The 14,073-nt window shown below is 32.3% G+C and overlaps 1 protein-coding gene across 6 annotated transcripts in view; it reads left to right on the top strand.

The window, feature by feature from the left end:
- The window catches only part of IDE (insulin degrading enzyme), a 101,383-nt gene that overhangs the window by 34,567 nt on the left and 52,743 nt on the right, over positions 1-14,073 (top strand). For all 6 annotated transcript variants that reach the window (XM_074295874.1, XM_074295869.1, XM_074295871.1 and 3 more), the window contains 3 exons: positions 7,712-7,834; positions 12,901-13,013; positions 13,648-13,810. In XM_074295874.1, the coding sequence (XP_074151975.1) occupies positions 7,712-7,834; positions 12,901-13,013; positions 13,648-13,810 (399 nt within the window). The remainder of the gene's footprint in view (positions 1-7,711; positions 7,835-12,900; positions 13,014-13,647; positions 13,811-14,073) is intronic.

The following is a 14,073-nucleotide window of genomic DNA, read 5'->3' as shown; positions in this document are numbered from 1 at the left end:
TGTGGGATACACTGATTTGACTCTTAACGTAGTGATGTCTGTTTGGACCTCTTCAAAGTCAGACAACAATAAACCCATCAAATTCCAGTGCCATAGCATCTACAAGTCAACCATTCAGAAGCATTTATTAAGTTCCTCCTATATGTGCATGCACTGAGGATACAAATACAAAGAATGAAATATTGCCTGATCTCAGAGCTTATATATGATTAGTGGAGATGAGGTATATTATAAATATAGAAAGAGGGGCAGCTAGGTGGCACAGTGGATAGAGCACCAGCCTTGAATTCAGGAGGACCAGAGTTCTAATCTGTTCTCAGACACTTAACACTTCCTAGCTGTGTAACCCTGGGCAAGTCACTTAACCCCAGCCTCAAAATAAGAAAAAAAAAATATATATAGAAAGAATAAATCTCTACAAAGTAGTTAAATACAAGTTTAAATTAAAATTTAAAATTAAATACAAATTAGGAAGGGAGATCACTGGCAGTTTAGATAACCAAGTTTGTATGCAGCTTGTACATATAACCCCCTGATGGAAGAATGGGTTTCTAAAAGACTAGAGTTGAGTGGGAAATACATTCTGATCTAGAGATTGGGTTGTGCAGTGACATGGAGTTGGGAGAGCCAATGCTTCAATGTTATTTATCCTTGGCAGGAATGTCATCATAGTGGCTTAGAAGTGTGGGAAAACAGAGAGGTGTATAATGATGCTGGAAAAAGGTGGGTTGGAACCAGTTTGGGAAAGGCTTTAAAAATCATGTTGAAAAGTTTTTATTTCATTCTCGATTATGGGAAAGCACTGGAATTTACTATAGGGGAGTTACTTAGTTTCAAATACCCTGTGTATAAGATACCAGATCATTAGAATGTATGCTTCTAGAGTGAAAGAATCTTATTTTTTGTCTGTCATTGAATCCTGAGTGGTTATTTTATTGTCTGTCACACAGTAAATACTGAATAAGCTCTAATAGGTTCAAATCCATTTACTTTTTAAAGTGTAAAATAAATTTGCTTTCAAAACTGTTCCTTTCTTTGCCTTGAACTTCCTTCTGCACTTTTGTGTACTGTTTTAAGTTTCATTTGCCTCCTATTTTTGGGAGAAGGGGTAGCAGAAAATCATTGTTTTCTTTCCTCTATTTTTATTTTGCCCTCTGGTTCTGATAGATGTCATTTCCATTTATTATTTATTGAAATATAGCATCCAGACCCCCCCCCTTTTTTTTTTTAATCATGCTTTTCTGGGAATACTTTTGAATCTTACATTGTTTCTCCCTAACTTATTTTTCAAATTATTTCTGATAAACATTTTGATGTTTGATAAGCATCAAGATAATATATGATACCCTACTTCATTGATTTCTATTCGTTCTAATTATCAGGGATTCTATTATTTGGGGAAAGTTACCATTTTATGTTCTCATGTGTAATTGATTTTCTTTGTAATCTTACATGTTTTATTTTATAGATTTATTGACAGCATTCTGAGAATGCATCTATAGGCTTCACTCTGGGGTCTGTGACACAGAAAATAGTACCTTTATTCATGTAGTCCTTATGGGAAATCCATTTTTTTTTCTTTGAGAGTATTTTCAGTTGTTATATAGTTTATTCTTTCTTGGTTGGATTTTTGAGTATCTGGATCTATGATTTTTAAAAAAAAAAAAAGTTTTTAAACAGTTAACAAAAACGATTTTCTGTTTTCCCAGTTGAAAAACAAAACAAAACCCTTATAACAAATATGGCATAGGAATCCAAATTCTTCCTATATTAGCTATGTGTAAAAAGCATATGTCTCATTCTCAAAAGTAATTATTTCTAATGTTTTAAAAATTTAATATATTTTCCCCAAAATACATATAAAAACAATTTTTAATATTTGTTTTAAAATATTTTGAGTTCCAAATTTTCTCCCTCCTTCCTTTTCTTTCCCTTTCCTCTCCCTGAGAAGACAAGCAATTTGATATGTCTTGTAAAACATATTTCTGTGCATTTTAATTCATTAAAAAATTTTTATACTGCTAGTTGATAGTCAAAGAGCAAAGGGTTTATATTAGAGAGTGGGTAATGGGATGAAGCTTCAATATTTAGCAGATTTGGAATAGAAATAGAATTTCAAAAAGATGTATTAAGCTATAAAAAGTTTCAAAATGACTTGTGAATGAGAAGAGTTGTGGATGTAAATACTAGAAATGTTTATAGTAAATACTATAAATTGCTTTTTAAGTAAGAGACTGAAATTGAATAGCTCTTCTACTTTGTTTAGTAAATAATGTTCTGTAATTCTGAAGTATTTCTGTATTTTAGGTATTTATATAAGGAACAGGGTAGATAACATGTGCCTGGAGATATGGTACATGAGAAGGAATATTAAGGAAATAAACTCTTATTCTTTCCCTTTCCATCATAATCCCTCACATCCTAGTTTCTCCATATCACAGTTTCCAGTAATTCCTTCTCCACTCCATCTTAACTACACATAAGGCAAATAAAATTGCACATCTAGCGGTAGCATATGGCAGTGAGCATTGACCTTGAAGCTAAGAAAAACTGAATTCAAATTCAATTTCAGAAACTTATTGTGTAATCATAGGTGAGTCACTTAACTGCTTGTCTGCCTCAATTTCCTCATTTATAAAATGTATATAATAGCTACCTCATAGGGCTGTTGTGAGGATCAAAGGAAATAATATTTGTAAAGAACTTTGCAAACCTTAAAGTAGTTTTATGTCAGTGCTGGTTATCGTTTTTATTACATAGGAATGGTCATAACCTTGATTTTTGCCATCATCCATATGTGTTCCATTTAGATATTTCAAAACTCTTTTACCAAGTCATTCCATCCTTTTTTTTTTTTTTTTGCCTTTTTCTTCCTAAATTTATTCATTATCCTTATTGAGTCCTTCAGACCTCTCATGTTTGTACTAACTTCATTGCTCCCTCATCTTTACCCAGCTGTTAACTATTCAACCCTGTGCTATCTTCTATTCTTGAATCTTTTGCCTAGCTCTCTCTCTGATGAACACATGCTCCTATGTTGTCAAGCCCAACTTTGGATAACTTCCCAACTCTTCTGTTCTTACCTAAGTGCTACTCAATGTGACTGGAGGAAATCTCATACCAGAGCTGAAGGTCTCTTATAAATTTGTTATTTAATCTCACATACACCCTCACTGGAGCAAGTCTGACCTCTTACTCTCCCAGATCAGTTTTCCTTTTTCTTCTATACGAGGCTGTTCCAAGCCTCTTCTTTCCTAAAGTTTAATATAGTATCCCCTGCCTCGGTACACTCAGTATAGAAACTTTATCTCATACTTTTCCCTTTTTTTCTTGTTTCTTCATCTCAAAACCCATTTATACCTCTCTTTCTCTTTTATTAGAAGTTTCTCTTTGCCAGGCCAGTCCCTTTACACAAACTCTCAATCCTAATTCTTCTTGGATTCTCTAGCAGTTTGGTTCCAAAATAGACCTCATTCATAAATATTGAATCTCTTCCTGTCTTCTGACTTCTTTCCTACTGCCTACAAACCCCCCAAGTCTCCCCATACCGAAGACATCCTTACCAGAAATCTCTTTCATTCTCTTTAGCTGCCAATCTTTATTTCTCCTCCCTTTTACAACCCAATCCAAAGGAAAAGCTAATTGCCTCCTTTTCTTCTCGGCTCACTTGTTTCTTAGTTCTCTACAGTCTGACTTAACATTTTTTCAAAACTGTTCAACAATGTTACAATGATCTCTCAATTCCAAATCATTTCTTAGTCCTCATCTTTCTTGGTCCTTCTGTAGCATTTGACATCAGTGATCCTTCTTTGAGCTTTTCATGATTTTGTGCTCTTTTGTTTCTTCTCTTGCTTATCTGCTAGACTAAGTTGCCTTTGGAGGGTGTCAATACATAATGGGGGGATATTTGGTTATTGTAAATTATAATACTAATGATAAATATTTACCAGACTATCATGGAAATAGTGAAAAGTTATTTAGCCATTTACATTGCTAAGTCAGAGAAATTCTGTTAAGAATTATTAAGACACCCTCCAAATTAAATCAACATATTTTAATTCCTTATAACTTCAGTGAAACAATGTGAAAAGATAAGGAGAAAAAAAATTTGGAAAAACATTATTTAGAAGGAAGAAGAAAGATCAGACTTGTTGATTTCCCCCCCCCCCCAAAAAAAATTCACATTTCTATATTGTCAGTATCTTCTTTGAGAAAAAAAGTGATAGACTCTAGTGTGAGCGCAAAGGTAACACTTTCATTTTTGTTTATAAATAGTTCAGGGTTAAATAATTTTAATTTAACAGGTTTTTCTATAATTCTTCTTGTTTTTAAATTCTGATTTTAGTTCTGATAAGTTGATAGTCTGGCTGTATTCAGGGATATCTTCCACTTCAATAACAAATCTCCTACCTTTTAAAATATATTCTATTTTATTCTTTTTAGTGTCAATCTCATTATATGAAATAAAATAGAAAGTTAATTAGGGAAGAGTAAAAAAGTTTGACTTATTCTAGAAAAGGCTTAATTCTGACATTTCTTCTAATTCCATTGTCAAGCATATATTTTTGCTGCTTATGCCAGAGGTTTCTTATTAAAATTGTTTCTGATCTTTAAAAATAAATCTTTGTTGGTATCTTTTGTTTTCATATTACCGAAAATGTTCACTGTACCTCTTTTCTTCCCAGAGAGCCATTGCATAGAACAGATTCCTAGACTTTCTTGGTTTATTGCCCTCTTAAAGCCAATTTCACCTTTGAAAATTTGGAACATCGATTTTTGATTGTTTTATGGTGATGAGTCTTTCCATTCGTTTGTTGTGGTCATTGTATATGTTGTTTTCTTGGTTTAGCTTATTTCCTTTTGTATCTTGTGAATTTTTGTTATTTCTCTGTAGTCATCATATATGTTATATCTTATCAGTATTGTTTCTTACAGCACATTAATATTTCCTCTTCATTGGTGGAAAGTTCTCCCTTTTCATTTTTGACTAAAGATTTGATTTTCTTCTTTCCTTTTTCTAATTAAAGGTTTATCTATTATTGTTTTTTTTTTCATAAAATCAACTCTTAGTTTTATTAATTCAATAATTTTTTATTTTTAATTTTATTAATCTCCCCTTTTATTTGCAAAACTTCAAATTGGTATTTAATTGAGGGTTTTTAATTTGTTCTTTTTCTAGCTTTTTTACTTGTAAGCCCAATTCATTTTTTCTATTTCTCTATTTTATGCAAATAAGTATCTAGAGATATAAAATTTCCCCTAATAATCATCTAGGAATTTGGATGCTATACCACTTGGTGCATATATGATTAGTATTGATACTGCTTCATTGTCTTTTATTGTTTTATTGCTTCATTTATCTCTTCATTGTCTATTTAGTAAAATATAGTTTCCTTCTTTATCTCTTTTAATTAGATCTATCTTTGCTTTTACTTGATCTGAGATTAGGATGGCTACTTTTTTTTTACTTAACAAGAAGCATAAAAGATTCTGCTCCAGCCTTTTACCTTTACTTTGAACGTATCACTATGTTTTAATTGTATTTCTAGTAAACAACTTGTAGGATTTTGGCTTTTAATCCAGTCTGCTATTTGCTTCTGTTTCATGGGAGACTTCATTCCATTCACATTCACAGTTAAAATAACTAATTCTATATTTCCTGCCATCTTATTTACTCTGAAGTTATGCCTTTCTCTTTCCTTTCCCCCTTTCCTCCTCCCCAGTATTTCACTTACTCATGTGTTATAATTTGTTCATCTATTCTGAATCAATGGGCATCTACTTTGTTTCTAGTTCTTAGTTTTCACAGAAAATGATGTTATAAATTCTTAGGTATATCTATAGCATTTTTTTTTTGTTAATTTATGACCTTCATATTTGAGTTATGTAACTAGGATTTGAATCTCTGAATCAAAGAAATGTGAATATTTAGATCACTTTTTTTTTTATAATTCAAAATTACTTTAGAAAATAGTCATACCATTTTACAGTCCCACCAACAATGTATTAGTGTATCATTTCTTTAATCTCTTCAATGTTGAGTATTGACATTTTTTGGTTATTTTGCTAATTTATATAAGGAGTAAAATAATGAAAACCTAAGGACTATTTAGATCTTTCTGAATTTTTGATTTTTTTTCAGGTGATTATGAAAACTTTGTAGTTCTTTTCAAGATTCTTTATATATCTCCTTGGACCACTTATCTGGAGAATGACTATTGGATATAGTTATCTATCTATAGAGAATATTTGTGTGTATTTTCTTTATATATATATATTTTTTTTCTTTTTTTTTTTTTTCTTTTTCTGAGGCTGGGGTTAAGTGACCTGCCCAGGGTCACATAGCTAGGAAGTGTTAAATGTTAAGATCATATCTGAACTCGGGTCCCCCTGAATCAAGGCTGGTGCTCTATCCACTGCGCCACCTAGCTGCCCACACAGTCATGTTTGTTACTGTGTACAATGTTCTCTTGGGTCCTTCTCACTTCCCTCACATCATTCATGTAATTCTTTCTAGACTTTTCTGAAATCACTTTGTTCATCATTTTTTGTAACTCAGTTTTCTTTGTGTTTTTTTTTTGGGGGGGGGGATGTGGAGGTGGTGGCAGTGAGGCAGTTAGGGCTAAGTGACTTGTCCAGGGTTACCCAGCTTAATAAGTGCTAGTGTCTCAGGTCAGATTTAAACTCTGGTTCTCCTGACTTCAATTCCAGTGCTCTTATCAATTATTCCTTCTAGCTGCCTCATTATTTCTTATAGAATAATAGTATTCCATAACTTTAATATGCCAGGAGTTATTCAACATATTCTTTGACCATTTGTTATTAGGGGAATGACTTGTATTGTTATAAGTATTTGATCCATTTCTGTATATATTTTAGAAGTGAGGCTTTTATCAGAAACACTGGCTATAAAAATTGTTTTTCAGTTTTCTGCTTCCCTTCTAATCTTGATTTTATTTTTGCAAAAACTTTAAGTAATCAAAATTATCCATTTTCCATTTTATAATATTCTCTCTTTCTTATTTGGTCATATATTCCTCCTTTCTCCAAAACCTGACAGATAAATTATCATTTGCTTTCCTAATTTGCTTATGGTATCATCCTTTATATCTAAATCATTTACCCAATTTGACCTTTTCTTAATATAGGGTGGTGGGGCAATGTTGGTCTATGCTTAGTTTCTTATTTTTCAGTGTTCCCAGTAATTTTTATCATATAGTGAGTTCTTATTCGAGAAACTGGAGTCTTTGTGTTTATCAAATAGTAGATTATAGTCATTGACTTGCTTCTTATATATCTAACCTGTTCCCATTGATCTACTGGTTTTAATGACCAGGAATGTTAAGTTCTTAGGAAAAATAGCCAGTATTTAGATAAAAGTATCTTTTAATCATTAATTTTATTATTTATTATTTTATTATTTTATTTGTTATATATTAATTTTATTATTTAGTTCTCTTTTTGTTCTGATCTTTGCATTGCTCTCTGTGGAAATTTGTTTTGAAGTCTGCAGATGATTTTTTTATAAATTTAGATTATATTTGGCCTAAGTTTATCCAGACTAAGCTAGTTGTTTTGTGTTGTTAATAACAATCCTATAGTAGAGTTTAGAGGGATTTAGAACAGTCAGAAAGGTAATATTTAATCTTATGAGTTAATAAAAATTTATCTTACCATTTAAAATTTTTTAAACCAAGATTTTTCTTTTCAGGTAACAAATATACCTTGGAAACAAGACCAACCCAAGAAGGCATTGATGTAAGACAAGAATTACTGAAATTCCATTCTACTTATTACTCATCCAACTTAATGGCTATTTGTGTGCTGGGACGAGGTAAGAATTCCAGAAACCTGCCAAAGAACAAGAATAATATAAATAACATTATGGATTTTTAAAATATATCTCAAAGTGACCTATTTTAAAAGGTAAGTATTGGTTAGAGCAAATAGAGAGTGCTCAAAATGAAATATGGTGGCATTTGGTGCCCACTTTATTTGTAGTTATTTATGTCCAATCTGAATTTGAGAGAAGTAACATATGCCTAAAGCAAACACAGATGTTTTAATTCCCCCACAATAAAAATATTACTTTTGGTGAGCCAGGCTGTGGTTTTTATATTTCTGGGATAGACCTCAATGAACATGACAGCTGACCCTGGCTTCTGTATGCTATTCAAAAGATTTAAAGAAAGAGAGATTCCATTGGAATACATTTTTTGCCCATCCCTCTACTAATGTTGTTAGCATTGACATGACATGTTTAGAAAGGAACAGGAAAGCATTTCTTCCTCACCTTCCATGGTGTGCACATAGATGTCCATTGTACCACACATCACATAGAGTGGATTTTTTTTTTTTCCCCCTAAAAATTCAGAAGCGATATATGGAGTAAATAGCATACTGGATGTCTTGGTTCTGCCAATTCCTGCATTATTTTGGCCAAGTATCTAAATAATTCTCAGCCTCAGTTTCATCTTATACAAAATGGAGGATAATTTTTTAACCTGCCTGTTAGGATTATAATGAGGATAAAATGAAATGATGCATCTAAAGCACTTTATAACTATAAAATGTTATGTAAACATAAGATCTTATTTATATAATATTATTACTTTTAGGGGAAAAGAGGAAGGAAATTGGTCAAATAAACTCTATTATAAAGGACTTAACTATCCTGTCTGTCTGATAGTTCTTTGAGTTAGGAGGCTGCCCAGCATAATTTGAATTTCCACAGCAGTGGGAGTCCTACAGAGTCAGTTCCCTTTGCATTCATTATTAAAGCTTATTTTATCTTTTTTTTTTTTTTTTTTTTTTTTTTAATACACATCTCTGGTGACATCTTTTAAACTGCTTGTGCACACATTATATACATTTTATAATAATTATTATATATAACATAATTATATAATATAATGTATATATTTAGGTTATATATTGTAGCCTATTCTTTTTCCCCTGCATCTTTCAGTTTTATTTTGAGTAACTTTCAACCTCAATTCTTTCAGAGATTGTGGTCTTCCATGCCTTACATGGAATCATATCATATATAACATCAAAGAAAAACTGTTACGAATAATGATGGGCCTTTATTTCAAAGATAACCTAATGCTCACTAAAAACACTTTGTTAACTTTATTTTATTTTATTTATTTATTTTTTGTTGAGACAATTGGGTTAAGTAACTTGCCCAGGGTCACACAGCTAGGAAGTGTTAAGTGTCTTAGGTCACATTTGAACTCAAGTCCTCCTGATTTTAGAGCTGGTGCTCTATCCACTGCGCCACCTAGCTGCCCCATTTTATTTACTTTATATGCAGTTAAAAAACAACAACAACAACAGTGGTATTGAGTGTCATGTTGTAGAAAGAACACTGGTATTAAAATGAAAAGCAAAAGGAAAGGGCTCCAACTTTAGCCTCCCTATTGGTTAGCCCAATTTTACCATTTTTAAAATGAAAGGTTTCAATTGGAAGATCTTTAATATCCCTCTCTGATCTTAATAAGCTGTCACCTTTCTAGATAGAAGTATTATTCACAGTACATTTGTTTATTTGAAATGTGATTTGGTTCCATAAGAACTCTTGTATTATCTTCTTTAAACACTGTTTAGATTACCGTAGCCTCATGGAGACCAGAGGAGCTATGATATAGTGAGTAAGGAGATAAGCTTGGGAGTTGGGAAGACCTGGATCAGTTCAAATTTTCTCTCTGCCAGACTTAGTTGTGTGACTGAAGACTTAACCTCTCAATGTCCGGGGCAGCTTTCCAAGGTTGAAAATGACAGATTATTGCAAGGAGCTTCTCTTTTCTAACTTCTAGGCTCACCATGTCCAAAACTAAACAACTCTTCCCCCTCTTTCTGGACTTGGCTGTTTTTGTTCAGAATACACTGTGTGACTATCCCCTTGCTCCTCTGGGGTTGCAGTCTCTCTTCCCCATATCAAGGATGTTGTGAAACTCTTCCTAACCTCTCTTAGGGGTGCCCTCTTCTCTCTCTCTCCCCATGTCAGGCCCTCATCGCCACCTGCCCAGACTATTGCAGCGACATGCTTGGCTGGTCTCCGTGACTCAGCTCTCTCTACTCCAGGCTTTCCCTCCCTCCACTGTCAAATCAATATTAAAAAAACCACATATGTGACCATGTTACTCCACTGTCTTTTGAGGGCTCCTTATCACTTTTAGAATCAAATATAAAATCCTCTGTAGCATTCAAAACCCTTCACAACTTGCCCACTCCTGCCTTTCCAGTCTTTTGACCACCTTCCTCTCCTAACTCTTCCCTCCACATTGTGTGATCCAGTGACACCCAACTCCTGGCTATTCCTCAGACAATGACACTTCATCTCCAGACTTGGGAGATTTTCACTGTTGATTCCTCATAGCCTTCTCATCTTCACTGGTGTCTTCCCTTCTTTCTTTCAAATCTCACTTAAAATCCCATCTTTCTTTTTTTTTTTTTTTTTTTTAATTATAGCTTTTTATTTACAAGATATATGCATGGGTAATTTTTCAGCATTGGCAATTGCAAAACCTTTTGTTTCAACTTTTCCCCTCCTCCCCCAAATGGCAGGTTGAATATGTTAAATATGTTAAAGTATAAATTAAATACAATATATGTATACATGTCCATACAGTTATTTTGCTGTACAAAAAGAATCGGACTTTTAAATGGTGTACAATTAGCCTGTGAAGGAAATCAGAAATGCAGGTGGACAAAAATAGAGGGATTGGGAATTCTATGCAGTGGTTCATAGTCATCTCCCAGAGTTCTTTCCCTGGGTGTAGCTGGTTCAATTCATTATTGCTCTATTGGAGCTGATTTGGTTCATTCTCATTGTCGAAGAGAGCCACGTCCATCAAAATTGATCATCATATGGTATTGTTGTTGAAGTATATATAATAATCTCCTGGTCCTGCTCATAAAATCCCATCTTTTATAGAAGCCCTTCCTGATTTCCTTTCATTGCTAGTGCCTTTTCATGACTGATTATCTCTCATTTGTCCTGTTTATGTTTTGATTATGCATAGCTAATTTATGTTGTATTACCCATTGAACTTTGAGTTTCTCAGAGAACAGATTGTTTTTGCTTTTGTTTGTATCTTCAAGGTTAGTACAAATGCCTGGCCATAGCTAGCATTCAATAAAAGCTTATTAACTGACTTTTAAGAACTTCATATTTCTGGCTTATTTATGTATAAAACTCTTGTTATATAAACTGAGTTTAACTAAATCCTTGAATTTATTTGCTCCTCTCTTTATCATGTTCTGTACATTTTTTTTTTTTTTTTTTAATCTAAACAATAGGACCTTAGAACTCTCTGTTAAATTTCCTCTTCTTTATTTTGATTCATTGTTTAGGTCTTTTGAAATAATTTTGATTTTTGATTGTGTCATTTATTGTTTTTAACTATTAGGGCAAGAAGTGATAGCTTTGCACCACAAACTTGCCTGCTTGTCAGAATTGTTTATAGAATGTTTCAGGTCTTATTTCAGTTTTTAAAGCTACCCTCTGGTAGCTTGGACTTTATGCTTGGACTGTCACAGGGTCCTTCTCTACCTTGTCCATAAAGATTGCCAGACATGATTTTCAGATCCTATTTACAAAATTTTAAGTGTTTTTATCAAGTATTTTGCTGAAAAAAAAAAAATTAAATAATGCTACTTTGGTTTTATTTATTCTTAGATTTTACCGGCCTTTATCAAAAGCTGAAGTTTCTGTAGTAATTGGTATCAATATTACTATCTGAAATTTATGATTTCAATATTTTTAGCTATTACCTTGATTTTAAAGTCTCTTTATCTTTTCTGATTTGATAGTACCTCTACGTGATTTGTACAACTAATTTTGAGAGGCCACTATATATTTTTTCCTCTAGTATCCAGAAATGTAGATGTGTGCCTCTGGAAAATCAAATATTCTAAGATAGTTAAATGTTCTAATATTAGTTCCTAACATATCTTGGGTTTCAGTTCCCTTTCACCATGCTTGTTTTACCCATTCCAGTTTATAAAGTGTTCTTGGTAGAGGGAATAGAAGGAATAATAGGATTTGCCTTTTTTTAATTCTCCCTTTGTCATCTTCCCCAAGTAGTAGGTCTGTCTCTTATTATTAAAAAACAATTTTTTTTAAAAAAGTTTTTTGTTCACTCCACCATTTTAAAGAGTTGGTTCATTTTGGAATTTAGCATACAAATTTTTTAGAATCATAATTAGTAATTTTGGTACTGGATTGGCTTTATGAAAAACATCCTCAAATCATCTCAAATTTATTATGTGAAAATAACATGAAGAGTAAAATAATCAGTTGAATGGCAAATAGAGATGTTCCAATTCTAGCCTACAAAAGAAAAATCCTGTATAACAATAAGAGAAGGCCTCTGTCTTTGAGGAAGGAAAGGAGAGAGGAGATGCTTGGCTCAGGGAGGAATAGTGCTGTCTAATATCTTCTTATTTTGATAATTTTTGCTAATGAGGTACTAAGCTCATGTTTAAGGATTATGGATTCTGTCAAAATATAGGTGTAACAAATCTAGTAATTGCATAAGTTCAAGTGTTCATTTCACTTCTTTGTGTCCTCCAATTGTGAATGATCTGGGGAAAAGACCTCAGTCATTCAGCAGTTGGTATCAAACTTATTTGCTTAATGCTGTACTCTTATATTGCTCTTCAGCTATGTAATCGTCTCAACTTTTCTATAAGTTTTTTACGATTAAAAGTCTTTTTTAGAGTTTACTATTTTTTTGAGGACTTTTTGTTTCAGTATAGTTATATGTGTTTTTGCTGCTTTATAGTTTCTTATTAGGGCTGAAAATTATGTTAAGTGATTTTGTTGGCTAAAATATCAGGTGTTCCTGATATTCATTAATTTAATTCATGATTCTATTGGCTTATTTTGTGCAGAATCATTAGATGAGTTGACCGAACTAGTTGTGAAGCTATTTTCAGAAGTAGAGAACAAAAATGTCCCACTACCAGAATTTCCAGAACACCCTTTCCAAGAAGAGCATCTTAGGGTGAGTAAATGTTTTTCTCTTAGATATGAGTTTATAAAAACTTGGCTAGAGAAGAGTAGAAGAATGATACCTTTTTTGTTGTATTATTTGTAAGGCAAAATTTGGGTATATTTGATACTTTGTTATAATAAAAAGTAGTTATAGTGAGCAAGAAAGTTTAGTAAATTGTAGTAATTATGTTCCAGTGCCAACTTTGAACTTTTTAACATTAACTTATTTTTTTTAACATTTTGCAGTGATAAAATACTTTCACTTTCATAATTTCATTTAATATGCACAGTATCCATGAGGTGGGAATAATAATAACATTATTATTCTCATTTATAAATGAATAAACTAAAACCCAGAAAAGTCAAGTGACTTATCTGAAGTATCACATACTTTGAATTAGGAGTGCAACTGATATTACAGGTCTCCAAACTGCTTTGTCCAGTTCTTCTTGAAGCAAGCTGTGTTATAAGGAAATTTACAAATATGCCTTCTCATTAATTGTATTCAATTTATAGATGTTATAAATTTGAAATGTATATCTAATATTGTTTCCCCAAAATTAGAATCTTACAAATTGTCTTGTCGTTAGTATATATTAGATTCAGTGAGTTTTAACTAGCCTAATATCTTTGTTTATTTTCAGCAACTTTACAAAGTTGTACCCATTAAGGACATCAGAAATCTATATGTTACATTTCCAATACCTGATCTTCAGAAATATTATAAATCAAACCCTGGTCATTATCTTGGTCATCTTATTGGACATGAAGGCCCTGGAAGTCTCTTATCAGAACTCAAATCAAAGGGTAAGTCTCTTGATAATCAATTTGTGGATACTAATTTCCCAATATGTGAACCTCACAGTTCTTAATTTTACCAATCATTTCTTTCTCAAGATTGCTATGGAGATTACTTTGATATATAACTGAATTTGACATGTGATCTTTGGTATTAGTAGAGTGTATTTTAAAACAAAACAACTATTGATGCCTCTTTTTTTAGCTTCACTAAAAATTTCCCCAGTATTTCTAACCTATTTCCTCTCAAGAGTCACTCTGTATTGTTAACA

The sequence above is a fragment of the Sminthopsis crassicaudata genome, chromosome 2 (assembly GCF_048593235.1).
Source record: "Sminthopsis crassicaudata isolate SCR6 chromosome 2, ASM4859323v1, whole genome shotgun sequence".
NCBI lineage: Eukaryota > Metazoa > Chordata > Mammalia > Dasyuromorphia > Dasyuridae > Sminthopsis > Sminthopsis crassicaudata.
This window is presented reverse-complemented; position numbering and strand designations above follow the sequence as displayed.